Source organism: Abrus precatorius, unplaced genomic scaffold (genome assembly GCF_003935025.1).
Source record: "Abrus precatorius isolate BTA unplaced genomic scaffold, Abrus_2018 Scaffold6, whole genome shotgun sequence".
Lineage (NCBI taxonomy): Eukaryota > Viridiplantae > Streptophyta > Magnoliopsida > Fabales > Fabaceae > Abrus > Abrus precatorius.
The window spans coordinates 11,991,133-12,009,481 of record NW_020874406.1 but is presented as its reverse complement, the minus strand read 5'-3'; the positions used below and the strand labels follow the sequence as shown (position 1 = coordinate 12,009,481).

At 30.8% G+C, this 18,349-nt stretch overlaps 2 protein-coding genes across 3 annotated transcripts; both read left to right on the top strand.

The window, feature by feature from the left end:
• Positions 1–319: 319 nt before the first annotated feature.
• On the top strand, positions 320–8,978 carry LOC113868362 (respiratory burst oxidase homolog protein A-like). Of its 2 annotated transcripts, none has more exons than XM_027503825.1 (14): positions 320–1,341; positions 1,433–1,592; positions 2,010–2,058; positions 3,661–3,774; positions 4,404–4,826; positions 6,169–6,555; positions 6,659–6,754; positions 6,883–6,962; positions 7,200–7,367; positions 7,474–7,633; positions 7,788–7,988; positions 8,126–8,254; positions 8,393–8,471; positions 8,548–8,978. In XM_027503825.1, exons 1-14 carry the CDS (start codon positions 747–749, stop codon positions 8,655–8,657), a joined length of 2,751 nt encoding a protein of 916 aa, XP_027359626.1. In that variant the 5' UTR covers positions 320–746; the 3' UTR covers positions 8,658–8,978. The 2 variants fall into 2 exon arrangements, with proteins under 2 accessions (XP_027359626.1, XP_027359625.1); XM_027503824.1 differs by having other exon boundaries at positions 6,883–6,998.
• A 5,224-nt stretch (positions 8,979–14,202) lies between these two features.
• Positions 14,203–14,760, top strand: LOC113870177 (late embryogenesis abundant protein At1g64065-like). Its single transcript, XM_027506776.1, has one exon. It carries the CDS (start codon positions 14,203–14,205, stop codon positions 14,758–14,760), a length of 558 nt encoding a protein of 185 aa, XP_027362577.1.
• Positions 14,761–18,349: the final 3,589 nt, after the last annotated feature.

The following is an 18,349-nucleotide window of genomic DNA, read 5'->3' as shown; positions in this document are numbered from 1 at the left end:
CGTCGACTTCGGAGACTCTGGAATCCACGGGCCCACTGGCATTAAATATATTGAACTTGCTTTCCTTTTCCGACCCCGCCACTCCGCCACACACTCTCTCTCCCTCCGTCTCTGCCACTTCCCCCAATACGCCAGTCCACAGTAGTTATCTGTATGCAATATAAACATGAACGAGACACCATCATCTTTTGGCACTCAACCTTCTTTCTTTTCTTCTAATCACCCTTTTCCGTTTTCCATTCACACTTACACTACTTATATTATGTAAAAAAATCCCAACACCCATTTAATGATACAATAATGGACTATTCCACGAATCTTTGTTATTCCCCATGTCCCATTATGAAGTCCTAACTCCTAACTTGTACATGTAACAAGAGCGCTAGCTTCTTTTAATTTCTGCTGCAAGAGCAAAGCCATTGTCCTTTTCTTCCTTTTCTTTGGTCAAATTTTAGTTGCCTTTCTCTTGTGAGCTCTGTACACGTTCTTGTCTTTTTCTTATTCATTCAGATTCTGCGCGTTCCACCTCTATTCTACCTCACCTTTACATTAATCACCCGGGGCCTAAACTCTCCTCTCTCTCTCTCTCCAACTCGTCCGAATAACTTCCCGCGCACGTTAGCAACGCGTGCCGAATTGCATTATATAACAAACTCATATCACTTCCTTTTTTTTTTCCCTAAAGATTAAAATATCTGTATATATAAAATTAAAAAACCTATACATTCTCCTGTTTTGCTTAATCAATGAATGGTGCTCCGAAGCACGAACGCCGATGGGCGTCCGACACTGTGCCGGAGAACGCAACCGTAAGTACCGGGACTTCGCCGGGAACGGAGTACTATTCCTTCGCCGACGAGTATGTTGAGGTCACTCTCGATCTTCAAGACGATCACACCATCGTTCTCCGAGGCGTCGAGCCGGTGACTGTCATTAACGTCGACGATGGCGTCGCACCAAGCGGAAACGAAACTCCGGCATCCTCTACGCTGTCGCCGTCGATCAGGAGGAGCTCTTCCAGCAGGTGGCGGCAGTTCTCGCAGGAACTGAAGGCCGAGGCGGTTGCCAAGGCGAGGCAGTTTTCGCAGGAGCTCAAGGCGGAGCTGCGGCGGTTCCCGTGGGGCCACGGCGGATCTGAAACGGCGTTGGCGGCTCGAGATCTTAGGAAGCAACGCGCTCAGCTTGAACGCAACCGGTCAGGAACACAGAAAGCGCTCCGTGGACTGAAATTTATTAGTAGTAAGTCCAATGGCGTTGATGCCTGGAACGAAGTGCAGAGCAATTTCAATAGTCTTGCCAAAGACGGTTTTCTCTATCGCACCGATTTTGCGCAATGCATAGGTCCAATTCCTTTTCAGATTTCAATTCAGATTTTCGCGTTGCGCGTCTACATTTATCAATCGTTCAGATTTTATGTTTCTTTTTTATGAAGGGATGAAAGATTCTAAGGAGTTCGCTCTGGAACTATTCGATGCTCTGAGTCGTAGACGAAGACTGAAGGTTGAAAAGATCAGCAGAGATGAGCTTTTTGAATTCTGGTCGCAAATTACAGATCAAAGCTTTGATTCGCGGCTCCAAATCTTCTTCGACATGTAATCACTGGTTGATTAAGTATTATTTTAAAATATAATCCAATTAGTTAAAAATAATCCTCATTTTACTTTATTATCTTTAAGAAAGAAAACTTGTACTTCGAAGGCTCTTAAATATTTCTGTAATTTGCTTTAGTAATTAAGGAGTTCCTAGTATTAAGAGAAAACTAATAAAATGAGAACATTACACAGTATCTATCTAGATTTAAAATAAAATAAATTTATAAAAATATTAATTCGAATAATATTAAATATATTCTTAATTTCTTATATCATACTCTTTCTTATTTGAGAGTGTTCATCTCCAATAATTATATAGCCTCGAAGCTTTCGTGTTTTCTTTGCATGTAATTTGATCGTGATCCTCACTTGCCTTAATTTTTCTGTGTTTAATTTAAATCTTTATCTTCTTCACAGGGTGGACAAGAACGAAGATGGTAGAATCACCGAAGAAGAAGTGAAGGAGGTATAATTTTCACAAACACTTTCTAAAATATTTCAGTGATCTTTATTATAAGATAATTTTATAAATTATTTATTGACCTTTAATAAATAAAATTAGCGAAATTTCAAATTAAAATCAATAAAATTAAATATTAACAATATGTGTCTTTATTAAGTTATAGACATTTAATTCATCTCTTCCTTATACCAAATCTGCATCTTTCATTAATTTCTCTCACATTTCTTTATGTCTATATATTCTTACATGTCTTGCAATTTTTTATTTTATTTTAAATATTATCTGTCTTTTTCTTCTCTCTCTCGTTGATTTCCTCAAAAAAAAAATATTGTTTCTAATTTTATTAAAATAAGAAAATTTATGTGTCTTTATTAAGTTAGAAGACAGTGAATTCACTCTTCCTTATACTAAGTTATCATCTTTAATTAATTCATTGCACATTTCTTTATATCTAAATATTCTTACATGACTGATTTATTTTTTATTTTTAAATTTTAAATATTATCTGTCGTGTTCTTCTTTCTCTCGTTGATGACTTCTCGAAAAAAAAAAGGTGCTATTTCTACTTTACTAAAATAATAAAAAATATTTATTTATTTATTTCTGTATTTTGTGATTGGCTGATTACATTTGTGCTAATCTGGTTTAAAGGACGCACTGGTGCTATGCCTGTTGTATAGCCCAGGCGTAAGGTGTCAATGAGTTTTAATAATCGACGGTAACAATAGGCGGCATTAGGTAAACCTGTTTATACAAATATGGTAAAATAACAAAATTTGAAACATGTAGTTATTATTATTATTTTTCAGTGCTCCCACTCAGGACGTTTCCCGTATTCTATAGCATATTATTAATTGCTTTTATTGTTTCAATGAACTAGGACTCACTTTTCCGGCTTTCGTCACACATGGCAATTTCATTTTTCTGATTAAACCATATTATTGGTTGACCGAAAAAAGAAGAAGATTAAACCAAATTATTGTAATTTATGAAGTCGCGTTTTCAGTGGGGTTGGTGGGGGCAGAGTCGTCATTTACGCTAAACATTTATTTTGGGTCCAGATGTGCAGATATAATAGAGATGGCATCAGTCAAGCTTTCAAATAATTGTTTCGTCCCAACAGTTCCGTGTTTGTTTTGTAAATTACACGGATTTACTTGAATTTGTTTGATCACCTGTTTATGGACTCCAGCACATAAAGTTTTAAAATTACAAATAAAAGAAATATAATTTAAGTATTATATTTAATTATGAATAATTAAAATTTAAATATTGTATTTTAAAATAATTTATGATCATTAAAAAATTTTAGTCATAATTATTTATATGAAATTATATAAAAATAAAAAATTATAAATTTGTAAAATTTTTATCTTAAGACTTAGTTTTATTTTTTTATAAAATTAGTTAAAAATTTTAAAAAAATTAATAGTGTGAGTATAAATATATATATATATATATATATATATATATATATGTGTGTGTGTGTGTGTGTGTATGTGTGTTTAATTCTACTAATTTATTGGCGAAGTTAATAAATTACAAAGTTTTAAATAAGTTACAAAACTTGTATTAAACAATTGTTATATCTCAATTGATTTTCAGATCATCAATCTAAGCGCTTCAGCAAATAGGTTATCCAGATTGAAAGAGCAGGCCGAAGAATACGCAGCTCTGATCATGGAAGAGTTGGACCCTGAAAGACTTGGCTACATTGAGGTGGGAATTCTCTGCATAGAATAATATATTGGAATTAATTAATGATATGTCTGGGCGCGCATATTATTATTATTATTATTATTTCAACTATACATGCATATATTTTAATTGCGTAATACATTTGAGTAATGATGTAGTATTGTTTGAGGGACAATAAAATATAAGATTTAAACATTTCTAATAAAATGAACTGTAATATAATATAAAAAGAAAAAATAATTTATGCCTAAAGTGAATGGGTAAAAGAAAGGAATGACATGTTTTAATAACTGGAAATTAACATTGTATACATAAAAATATATTAAAAATTAAAAATCGTTTCCCGAAATTATTAAAAAACATTTTTGTTCCAGAAAGATGCATTATTAAATATTTGATCATGTGAATTCATTCCTGTGAAACCATGTTTCTAAGGTCCATTTTAAATCATGCCCGAGTTCCCATGACCGTCTCTCTTCTTCCTCAGTTAAACATATACTTTTTCAACACGTAAGCGCGCGACTATTGCTCTATCTACGAAATAATGAAATCGTTAATGATGAAATAGTTGACATGTTGAAATATCTTCTACATATACGATTGCACCTCTCATAGTCTTGCGCCATTTTAACGGTCATTGTGTTACGCAGCTATGGCAATTGGAGACACTTCTGTTACAGAAGGACACGTACCTCAGCTACAGCCAAGCACTAAGCTACACTAGTCAAGGTTTGAGCCAGAACCTACAAGGACTAAGAGCGAGAAGTCCGATACGTAGAATGAGTCGCCGATTGCTCTACTATTTGCAAGAAAATTGGAGGAGACTTTGGGTTTTAACAGTGTGGTTTTCTATTATGATTGGACTGTTTATCTGGAAGTTCATCGAGTATAAGCAAAAAGATGCTTTTCATATCATGGGTTACTGTTTACTCACGGCAAAAGGTGCTGCCGAGACTCTGAAGTTCAACATGGCACTTGTACTCTTGCCCGTCTGCAGAAATACCATAACTTGGCTCAGGTCCACCAAATTAGCTTACATTATGCCTTTTGATGATAACATCAACTTTCATAAGGTACGCACCACACAACACCGCCAGAAAACATGTTGAATGCTGATTTAAAAGTAAGATAGTGGGCGCCGTCAATAACAATCATTCGTGATGTTTGCTCCTCCGTTTGATATATATATATATATATATATATAAATTTATTATTTTACTGTACTTGCTTGAAAAATCATCTTACTACTTGTGATTTACTATTATGTATAGATAAATTTTTATCATTTTAACTTCAGACTTGTTTGTGTTAACTATAACAATTGATTTATCATTGTCTTATACTCGTTATTTTGCATCGATAAACTATTTTTACCATTTTAAAAATAATTTTTTAATTCATTTTCAAGTTGTCAATAAGCTTTAGAAAATGATCAACACATAAAGTTCAATTAAAAATTTAATGTACTGTATTTTCCGATCTATGTTTAGCTTCCAATTGATTAAGTTTAAAATGCAAACTATAATATTGAAAAAAAGTTTTGCTTACATCAATTTTCTTAGGTATAAACATTCAAAAATAATTTTTTATAAAAAAATACTGTATTAAAGTTAAAAATTGAAATAATTTTTTTATTAAATTTTATTATTTTATATACTTAATCTCAATTCTTGTATTTTTTCTATAAAAAAATATTTTAATTTTAATAGACTCTCAGTTCTTTTACATTATCAATTTTCATGTGCCATCACATAATTAGTTGGTTTAACCAATCAAATAATTGTTACCCAACCAATCTTCAAAACATTATGTATCAATAGATATATTTCGATAGAAATGCTAATCAAGTTTATAATTGAAATCAAATCCTATAAACGAAAAGGTACGTCGTTCAGAATCTTATTGACAGTTAAAATAGTTTGTTAAAGCAATCACATGATTGATGTATATTCAGATATCTGTCAGTATGTTCTCGGATTTTTTTATATAAGTTAATAATTTTATACAAATTTTGAAATAAAAAGGGTAATTTCTTTAAAATTAGTTACTAATTAGTTACTAAAATTTATTCTCTTCTATTAAAGTGTTAAATATTCAATTTTTAAATTTTAACTTTAGCACTTAAATTATCAATTAATGATATTTAATATTGATAAAATATTAAATTACTCTTAAATGTTTTTGAAAGACACATAAGAAAAGATATTTATTTTTTTATAAATTAAAAGCGTTAAATGAGATAAAATATTTTTTTTAATTAACATAATTTAGTTATCTTTTCTTTGTATATATGTGTATATTATATATATATATATATATATTATTGAATATTCTTTCGTTGCAAGCCACCTGGGAAAATAAACAGTAAATTTATGAGTTCCCTAGGGAGGTGTATAATTTTAGTTATGGATGCAGACAATTGCTGCGGCAGTAGTGGTTGGTGTTGTACTTCACGCCGGGAATCACCTTGCTTGCGATTTTCCAAGACTTGTAAATTCGTCTGAAGATATTTATAAGAAGTATTTGAATGGCGTGTTTGGTGATCGTAGACCCAGTTATGGAGACCTTGTTAAAGGGGTCGAGGGTGTGACTGGAATTATGATGGTGATTTTCATGGCAATAGCATTTACTCTTGCAACAAAATGGTTCAGAAGAAATCTCATTAAGCTTCCTAAACCATTTAATAGACTCACAGGTTTCAATGCGTTCTGGTATTCACACCATCTATTTGTAATTGTCTATGTCCTACTCATCATTCACGGTGTAAATCTTTACCTCGAGCGCAAATGGCAGCATCAAACGGTATGTAATTTGTAGAATCAGATTAGCATTATTTAGGAACATTATCAAATGTTTTGTCCCTTGTCGGTAATTGGTTACTTGACGCATTGATCTCTGTTTTCAGACATGGATGTATCTTGCAGCTCCAATTTTACTTTATGCGGGAGAAAGAACCCTAAGATTCTTCCGTTCTAGTTTCTATACTGTCCGTCTTATAAAGGTGAGCAGAAAAGAAAAGAAAATTTATCATAAATTTGGCATTTTACTTGTCACTGCTTCCAATAAGCTAAACTATGCAACTCGAACTTACGGATCTTTTCTTTTATTCGTATTGTGAAAAACATGTAGGTTGCCATTTATCCTGGAAATGTTCTAACATTGCAAATGTCGAAGCCGCCCCAATTTCGTTACAAGAGCGGACAATACATGTTTGTTCAATGTCCTTCACTTTCTCCTTTTGAGTGGTAGGTTGCAATTTTTGTTTTTCCAGGTTACTTTTGCAGTGGCTATGGTGAATTTCTGTAGTTTCATGTAAATCTAACCACAAAATAGAGAAAGCGAATATGGTACCTTAATGGTTTAACCCCTCAAAAATATCGAAAAAGAAAGGAATTGAAATGATATACGTTTTACAGTTAGCTAATACTGTTGGTAACGTGTGTCAGGCATCCGTTTTCTATTACCTCAGCCCCTGACGATGACTACCTAAGTGTTCACATACGACAACTAGGAGATTGGACACAGGAGCTCAAAAGGGTATTCTCTGCGGCCTGTGAGCCCCCGGTAGCTGGGAAGAGTGGGCTCCTCCGGGCTGATGAAACCACCAAAAAATGGTACGTGATGGCCCTGTCATATTTGTTTCCCTTATAACTTTGTCCTCAGGACAAATAATTTATGCTCAGATTCCTGTCATCTTCTTGGTATCAATAATTGATACAGTTTACCCAAGCTAAGGATAGATGGACCTTACGGTGCTCCAGCCCAAGACTATAGAAAATATGACGTCCTGTTACTTGTCGGTCTGGGAATAGGAGCAACACCTTTCATCAGCATTCTAAAAGATCTTCTCAACAATATTATCAAAATGGAGGAGCTGGCGGTGAGTTTTGGCGCAACACGTGACAAAATATTTATAGCTACTTTTTCATATAAAAATGTGGAAAAAAATGGTGTTTCGTATGAGCCTTGTCAGGCAGACCATTATTTTAGAAGTTTACGATGGAACGTAACAATCAATGCTGCTGTCTATCCAGGATTCAGTCTCTGATTCAAGTAGAGGTTCAGACCTTAGCGCTGGGAGTGCAGATTCTCCATCATCTCTTAATAAGATTTCTCCTAAACGGAAGAAAACACTAAAGACTACCAACGCTTATTTCTACTGGGTAACAAGAGAACAAGTTTCTTTCGATTGGTTTAAAGGGGTCATGAATGAAGTTGCTGAACTTGATCAAAGGGTATTATTAACTACTACAGAATATCTTATCTTGACAAGACTTCCTCTGGAAGAATTTTAGTATTCCTTTCCTCTGCTGCTAGATGAATAAGTCATATTTGCATCAGCTAATGTTCAAGGTCTAATTATGGACTTCAGGGTGTCATTGAGATGCACAACTACTTGACTAGCGTATATGAGGAAGGTGATGCCAGATCTGCTCTCATCGCAATGGTGCAAGCCCTCAACCATGCAAAGAATGGAGTTGATATTGTCTCTGGGACTAGGGTAAGCCTTAGATTTTTGCCCTTTACGTACCTTACCCTTTATGCGTTTTAGTTTGGAAAATGTAAGTCTTCCAGAGTTTGTTTTTCAGTCTTAAAATAGATTTTAAACTTTGATTTACTTCTTTGAATTAAATATCAGGTGAGAACTCATTTTGCCAGGCCTAAGTGGAAGAAGGTTTTCTCTAAAATATGTTCTAAGCACTGCAATGGACGGATAGGTCAGTCATTCTCCATCAAGCATGCGTTTGTAGAGTTCGTTCTCATCTTGTACTGACATCCTTAAATTCGTAACAGGGGTATTCTATTGTGGCGCGCCAGTTTTGGCAAAAGAACTAAGCAAGCTATGCTTCGAGTTCAACGAAAAAGGCCAAACAAAATTTGAGTTTCACAAGGAGCATTTCTAAGGAAATCTGGACGGAGCTTTTACGAGTCAACACGAATACAATACGACCCGTCATTTTATCAACTTGTCGTAGCCAGATTATAAGATTATACTCAATAAGATAAAACCTTCTGTATAGGATGTGAAGCATTGTACATACCGCCTAGCAAGATGGCTGAGCATTTCATCATACATGTGGCGGCAGCGCAAAAGAGATATGAGCTAACTAGGCTCCAGCAAGAGTGTGGTACAGTTAAGTTGGATACATTGAACCGATTTGTATTCTGGAGGATCACCCAGATTACTTGCAGCTACATCCATGGATATAAACAGTTCTGAAAGTGATAAAACGGAACGAGAAATTGTAGTGGTACAAAAAACATTATACAAAAAGTTGTATAACAGAAAAAAAATGGAAAGAGAAGAGTGTTTGTGAAATAAGATGATTAACAGAGAGATAGAAACTAAACGTTGTAAAAACTGTTAATGAAAACAATTTCAAAAGGAAATAGGTAGTGGGTTACCTAAGGAGTAGGGCACGGGAACTTCCCTGAGTATGGTATGTGTAGAGTATTTTATAAAAGTGAAAATATATTTTCAAAATATATTTAATTTTTATATTTATGTAAATATAAATAAGAAAGTATTTGTTTTCCTTTGAGTGGGTTTTACTAATCTTTCTAGAATATCGAGGGTGAGTGAAACTGGTGATTCGGTCATGTTTCCTTTGCTTTTATTTTCTTCCCCAAGACTAGGTACATATATAAACTGTACATGAGATTGTTATACCTATTTTTATCAATTATCCATAGTGGCTACGATTGTTATCCTTTTTTTAAAATCCTATATAAGGGAAAATTGCTGCAAAACAGGAATTAAAAATGATTGTACTTTTGAAATTATTTATTCGTTTATCATTTTTAATTATCTACCATTAAAAGTGGTATGGAAATAATCGTAATGTATTCATCATTAAAATTACTCAAACTTTAAAACTACTCAACCTAAACTTATTGTAGTGGAAATTATTTCTTCATTTAACCATTTAATTATTTATTCAGTCAACAATTTTAATGTATTCATTATCAAAATAATTCAAACTTTAAACTTTTTTTCAATGCGCTTTGGATGATTGGATCGACATATTTTGATGTAGTTATGCTCAAAACATTCTTTAAATCTTTTTTTTTATTATTTCAACTCTTTTATTTACTTTAATTTCGGGATGAAAAAGTAGGGCCAAAGTCCAAAAACAATAGTACTTTGGAGTTTGGGCAAGGAACACGTGCAACTAAAAATTGGAATTTGGGCTGCCCAGGATGCACTTAAGATCTTATGATATTTTCAGACAAAAAGAAAAGGTCTTACGATGAACATTTTTTCCAAGAAGCTTTTATGGTTGAATTGGTATCACAGTTTTGTCAACAGGATTTAATATCTATAATTGATTTTAAATGATTATCGGTTGAAATTTTTTTATGTAAAAATAAATAAACATTTATTATATTTTATATTTTTTATATAATATAACTTTTTTCTTCAAGAAAAAATTTCTATTTATAATTATTCAAAAATAATTACAAAGAATAATCATAATAAAATTGTTCATGTACCATCAAATACATAAATTATCAGGTTATTTCAATTTTATTTTTTTACTTGAATCGAGTCTTAGATATAGTTGTGTTGAATACTCTAGAGACTATATGTGATTTAAAAAAATATATAAAAATAAAGTTCTTCATATAATATAATCGATGGAAACTATATTTTACTTACATAAAACTCAATTTTTTGTCTATTAAACTACAGCCGATTGTTAGGCGTAAATAGAGTAGAAGACGATGTTAAAAAAAATGAACTAATCTTCAAATATTTTCATTATCTTTATAGAAAACCGTTTCTATTAAGATTCATGTGATATAATTTGAGAACAAAGGAGGAATGACGATTTAGGAAATGAATCAATGGTGAAGTCAATTATATGTGTGCGTGTGTGTTGGTATGAGTAAATTTTATGGAAACTACTTTTTATCTTGTTAATTTATTGTATACTATTTCAGTTATGGACACACTTGTCTTTCATAGTATATCTTCTTGTTCTCTGATGTGATGTCTTTGTAAAATATTTTAGATTTTTTTCTACTATGACATGGGAGGCGAGTACCTACAATGCAAAGGCACTCTGATGATTGTTCGTAGACAAGTGTACTTATCAAAAAGTAATAAAGGGTTTTTAAATTAAGAATTCTCAAGTTATTGTTCTACAAAGATTATTTTCAAGTACTAATAATAACTTAATTTAATTGTTTAAACGTAACGAGATTGTAACGGATAAAAAAATAGAGCTTAATTTTAATAATAAATTAAAAGAATAGTAATAGAATGTATGAAAGAAATCAGATAAGATGAGTTTAAGACTTATGAGTTCACTTACTACACTTTTTTATATTCTAATTAATTTAATTTTGATATTAGTATTCAAATATTTGTCAACCACTCATAATTAGTTTTATTAACACTCAATGATTATGCAATGTTAATATTCTCTTTCCTGAGCAAACACCCTCAATGATAATGTAAGGTATTTGGTTGAGAAAGTATGAAGATCCTATGAGTTTGTTAATTTAATAACGGCTGAAAAAAATGAATTAAGTGTGATTAACCTAGCCCCTTATCTCGTTTTATCCTATAATTCTGTTAATTATATGTGGTACGATTGCCTACAATATAACTAATTATGGAATGTTAAGGGTGATCAAATCTTAACATACACAATACAATCCAATAGAATAAAATTAAACATTAAAGTAAAAATCACATAAAGTTTGTAGTAGGATCCGCGTAGCCCTAGCTATGGGTTTAGTTACTCATAACAAAATAAATTACGAAAAACGTGATAAATAAACTCATAACCACAAAGGAAACTAAAACAAAAGAAACTTAGGAAGGTAGAAGAAGAAGAGAGTTCTCGTTCTCCAAAGGGTAAGCTCGACGTCCTTGCTAATGGTTTCCAATGACTCTTAAAGATGAGTTTGGGTAGAACTAAAAAAGGGAAGAAGGTGTGTAGAGAAGTGAAAGTGTCAAGTGTGGAGCATAAAGCCTCTTTATATAGACTGTGCCTTGAGTTTTCAATTGATTGAACTCTATCTTTTTAAATCAGTTTTATCCATAATCAGAATCTTAACTAAAAATTGTTTCAAATTTTTATCTAAGTTTAAATTTTAAATTCAAACTCAGATTCACATAGCATAACAAAAACTAAAAGTATCTAATTTTTCTCTAGAATATCTCTATAATACACTAATAACAACTTCTAACTAAACTGTAACAATTAATAACATAATTAGTGTAAATATATATAAAATAAAGTTTAAGTGTATAAATATAAATCATAAAATATATCAAAATATGAACTTATCAACTCCTTCATACTTGAGATTTGCTTGCCTTCAAGCAAAAGTCTTGGCTAAAGAATAAAGGAACAATTTGAAACATATCATCAAAACAAGAAACCCAAAATAACAAATATACAAATAAAACAACAGTAATATCATTGAGTTCAAGTAATCAAAAGGCATTTAAAATTTTATATTCTCTATCTTATTGCTCAATTATCAAACTGTAATACTCTACTATATTCTCTTTCTCTCTTTCTTTCAGTGTATAAGGACAAAAATAGAGAACGCTCAGTCCCTCTAAGAAAATTAGGATAAAAATCTCTTTTAAGGCTCAAAACTCACATATGTGAGTTAAAGTTTAATGTAGAGCAAAAAGTTAGAGATCTCAAATAATTTTATATATTTTTTATTTTCTAACAACTTACAGCTAAACTACAACAATTAATAACATAATTAGTATAAATATATATAAAATAAGGTTTAAGTGTATAAATATAAGTCATAAAATATATCAAAATATGAACTTATCAATAGTGAAGTTAGTATTCAGTATAGGATAATAATTGTTATTTAATGTTAGAAGTCAACTTCTTACCTGTATTTCTTACTTTCTTTTTATAGACAAAATATTGAGCTAATGAACTTCATGACTCAGCCATGTCTTAGCCTTCTGATTACTTAGGTAATTAACCTTTTTTGTTATTAATTTTTAATTATCTTATTTTGACATGATTAGAGGGATAGTCGTCCTGAGGTTAGGCTAAAAGGGTGTGGATACTTTTTGTCTTGGTGTCCGGCCAAACGGATATTCAATTTCCTTTTTTAACGGTGACGATCAAATGTCTTATCCAATACACATACAATTTTGACCATTTTGTAAAGTGATTGATCAGCTAATGCAGAGGGAAGAACCTGTATGCATAATTTTGACCATTTCTTGAAATAAATTAATTTTTTCTCATAAAGAAACAAGAACATTATGGATGAGTAGTGAGAGTGATAGTGATATTCATTTATTCTTGGTAAAGTTTGTGAAAATGATATTTATCTTTATATATTTTTAGAAGAATAATATTGTATCATCCTACAAGCTCCACCTTTTTATCATTTTAAAATTTCATAAAGTGAAATAAAAATAAAATTTTAATATTTTTAAATGTAAAAGACTTTCAATTATTTCTCTATTCAATTAATTAGATAATTAATAGAAGAAATTATAAGATAATTTTAAATTATTTCCTTTTAGGATGACAGCGATCCTATTCCAATTCTTGAGGGAATTTGACGTCTTGTATTATCCAAACCGTTTCAAGCCGGCGAAGTGAAGGATCACATTTGGATCCTTACGTCGCCATTACATAAAAGGCTTTCCAGTTTCCACATGGCGCTTTCTGCATCTGAAATCAAACTTTGCTAATATCTTTGCCGGAAAGACAAAAATGGGGGGAAAAATGGTAATATGAATGTGTAGTGCGTAATAATAGATGCAAATACGAAAATAACATTGGTGATCAATAAGTTAATTATCATTTGAAAATTAAGAAAAACGAAACATTTAGCAATCAGTTATTTGCAACTTAAGAAGATTTTTCATTAAAAAGTGGGTTAACATTATTTCTATTTCCTATTCTATATTGAAGTTTACTTGAGCAGTTTTAATCTCACTTTATAATTGATCGATCATAAATTCAATTCCTTGTTTCACTTCTTCGTAATACATGGGGAACGTGCATCATGAACCGGTGCTATTTAGATCCTGAGTCAATTGCGCTGCGACTATAGTTTTCAATAAAAACATCAATGGTGAACGATCCAATAAGATAATCAACTTGCCTCTAATCATATTTAAGTAGGACAAATTACGTAAAAAAATTTGGAAGCTGAAAACGCCATCCAAGTATAGCTAATATTATACACCCAATGAAGAAAAGAGAGAGAAATAAAAGAAATTAGAAAAATCTAACCTTGTTAGTTGTTACCATTATGATTCTGCCACCTTATATAAACTCTACAACTTATAACAGACCCTTCATTCACCTCCAAAATAAATTCTTCAACATCCATAACTGAAAACACCAATTTCCCACAAGTGTCTTGTCTCTCAGTTCATGGAAATAGCCCACAATATTAAAACAAAACATTATTGATTAAGACATCAAACAAAGCATGTCCAAGCCCACACACGAAGAACGAAGCAGCAAATGTTTCGTTTTCGTTTTGGCTACCTTCGTCATCTTATGTGCAGTTGTATTGGGTATTGCATCCTTTTTGCGCGTGAGGGGTCCATATGTCGAACTAATATCAGCTACATTGAGTCAAATCAATTATAGCGCTTCACCGTCTTCACCATCCTTCAACGCGACCTTGATCACCTTCCTCATTATCAGGAACCAAAATTACGGTCCCTTCAGTTACGAGAATAGCATGATGAGTGTGCTGTATGCGGGTGCAAAGTATGGTGACAAGGGTATCCGCAGTGGCAGAGTGAATGAAAGAGAAACGAATGAATTGAATGTTATTGTGATTGTGAGGTCCGCTACGGTACCCGTTACAGGGAATCTTTCTAGTGACATTAATTCAGGAACGTTGAATCTCACGAGTTATGTCAAATTTAGTGGTATTGTTCATCTGCTGAGAATTATCAACAAGAAAAAGACCATAGAAATGGCTTGCACTATGAATCTCAACTTGACCTCCCTCGCAATTCAGGCTATCCAATGCTAATAACTACTTTTTCGTTTATAATACTGATGCTTGTTATTTTCTTCGTGTTTTTTCTACCTTTTTTTTCACTCTACGTGCATGCATAAATTTTTCAGACATATTTTGATCCTCCAAATATTGAGATACAAATTTATATATAACGTCAAATGCAGTCCAGCTTTACCATGATACAAGGTTTTTCTTTCATGGGAATAGGACCGGCTAATTATGAGATCGACCGTTTATTTTTAAAAAGTTTTTATTTAATTGTAAATTTTTCACCTATTTTTATTTTTATTTTTTATTCCTTTATTTGGTAAATTAAAGAATTAACTTACTAGGTCAATCAAATTACGTTTTGTGTCGACCGAAAAACATATACTTTTAAAACAATAAATAAATCGGTAAAACTAATGGAATGCTGATTTAGTAATAGAAAAAACTGAAAAAAAAAGAAAGTGGGTGGGTCATATGAATAGAGTAGATGTCCACTCTCCTCCGTGTAAATGACAAGAAGCTAGAAGGAGCAAAGATGGATATTGTGCTTTATGTGTCACCTATTACATAAAGGCTTGCAACAATGCGTACTCTTCGGCTTGGTGGATTATCGTGTTCTTTTTTTAGAACTTGATAGCCAATCTACCCACTAGAAAGAGGAAAATGGAAAAGATAAAGGAGTTAGTTATATATTGTGAAAGCTTGATTTCTTCGGTGATAAGAAATTCAAGCGTGTTCGTCCCTAAATTTTCCAAAAAGAAAAAAAAATGTGTTCCGTAAACCAAAAATGTGAGTTATTCAATGCATCTCAATTTTCTTCTGTTATCTCACTTCAGTAAATATGTAAATAAGAAAGCGTAATGGCTAAATCATCTTTACCATGATATTTATTTATTCTATCCCATCCTTATGGCAGTCATTTTAGATTTATGCGTAGATAGATAGAGAAAATAACCTTCGTAGTAGTAAAAAAATAAGATAGTTTTACAAAATTGTCTTTATATTAAAATTACGTTATTTTATCTCTACTTTATATTAATAATCATTATTCCTTAATTCTCTATAATTTTTTAAAACCAAAAATATCACTTTATCTCTCTTAATTAACAATTTAAAAAAATACAAATTAGAAATTAATCTTTTAGAATCCTAATTAACATACTTATAAGACTCAATTATATGCCAATTGTATCAGTCTTTACCCTGTCTGATATCAAAATCGAAAAGAAAAACACTTTTTCAAAATTTTACTCTTAATTATGCATTTACTCTTATATAAAATTTTCATAAATTTGAAAATTTAGTTTATTCAATCAAATCTTGTGGCAAATTATTTAACCATAAATCACACCAGTATTTAGGGATGGCAATGGGTAGGGTATGGGTAGGGTACTACAGTACTCATCCCCATACCCGCGTTTTAAAAAAATACCCGTACTCGGCCCCATACCTGCGTGGGTATGAATATTAATCCCCGTACCCGTACCCTCTGGGTACCCGCATACCAGTCTTGTACCCATTACCCGCGCTTGTTTGAGAAAAAAATATTTATAAAGAAAAATATGTTTATATAATTTCACATAAGTAGCATAATAATAAAAAAATTCAATATGTAGTTGTCGAATAAGGTACAAATATAGATAAAAAAACAAATATTCAAAGATCATAAATGTTAAATGTATTTTAATATAATAATTTTCTAAACTAAAATTCTTAAAAACAATAAGCAAAACTAAACACACAAGTTATTTGTCAGTGATAATCCTATCTTGTGTGAGATTTGATTGATTGGTAATGTCAGAACGACAACGAAATAGATCTGTACAATGGTTGTCCTTTCGTGTGGGATCACTTAGTAACCTCTTGTGACGGCATTAACAACTAACTCTAATGAATAACATTTCATAGTTATTAAGTTTTAGTGAGACAGACATTGAGAATGAGAATAGAGTTAAAGTAGAGAAGTTCAATACTAACAACAGAAAGTTGATACATAAAATATTTTTTTTAACTTTTGAATTTGAAATTGTAAGAAAAATAATAGATTTAATTAAAATAATATATATATATATATATATATATATATTAATACTAGTATTTTTTAACTCATATACTATACGAAAGTATTTTATCAAAAATATAAATTTTTGAAAAATTATTTTAGTGAATTAAATATTTCTAATGTATATAAATTTTAAAAAAAAAGAATTTGAATAAAAGATAAATAGTTACAATAAAATTTTATAATAAAGAAATATATGTGTATATTAAAAAATTATATTTTTTATCTTAAAAAAATTAACAAATAAAAATTAACAATAATTTTTTATATTTATATCTTTTCAAAAACTTCTTTGAATGTGAATAAATAGTAAGAATAATATTATTTAGATTCAATAAATTATAGTTGTGCTTGTAATACATATGTTGCATAGAAAAATATTATTTTAAATTAAAATATAAAAATAAAATTTAAATATTATTAATAAATAATAAGTTTACGGTAATAGTAGGTGATTGTAAAATTTATAATATATTTATTATTTATCATTCACTTTATGATTGAAACATCAATATGATTTTATTAACAAAAATATTTGTGTAAAAAATATTTTATGTGTGTCATATATAAATAATATTTTAAAAAAAGTCAATCTCATATTAACTATGTAATAATTAAATTGTGTTAGCCGAATTAAATGATATAAAATAGTAAATAAATTTTTCTATTAAAAATATAAACCAAAATAAATTTTTTGGTTTACTTTATTATTAAATATATTTTTATAGTAATCTTATATAACTTCACATAAGTAATATAATAATACAAAAAATTAATTCATAATTGTAGAATAAAGTTCAAGTATATATATATATATATATATATATATATATATATATATATGCAGGTATGAGGCGGGGTGGGTACTTAGATACTCATACTCGCACCCATCCCCATTAAAATTTGCGGGTTTTTACCCACACCCATACTCGTACCCGTATAGCGGGTAAATACCCTACTCATTGTGGGTAAATTTTGCGGGTGCCCATCGGGTAATTTACCCATTGCCATCCCTACCAGTATTTCAAAGCCATAAAATCTAGCTACTTCGTATTTGTCTGTAACTTGTTATTTGGAAATTTGTAAATCATTTTTATTCCCAACAACTTCTACCAAAATTATTATTTTAAAGTTACAACTAAGGAAAAACATATTCAAATATTAACTAATATTTTTTTTAAAATACACTTTTAATTATTACTAAAATTTATTAAAAATTGTAAAAATATAAGAATAATTAAGATAAGATTAAATTAATAGTAAAGTTCAAGTTTTTTTAATTCTTAATAAATATTAATTAATAACTAACGATATATTAAAAAGAGTGTTGCTATTATTTTTATCTCATTCAATTTAACTATATATATATATAACAAAGCTACTTTATCTCTGCTTTCTTCAATCACCCCTGTTTCCCACAGCCAAGGGCAGAACACTCTGAACTTTCAAGTTTGAGTTTCTGACAAGAGAAAGGAAATGTCTCAAAACGCGTCCAAGTCCCCATTACAAGCAGGTATATATACATACACAACATCAGAGGAAGTTTTCGCC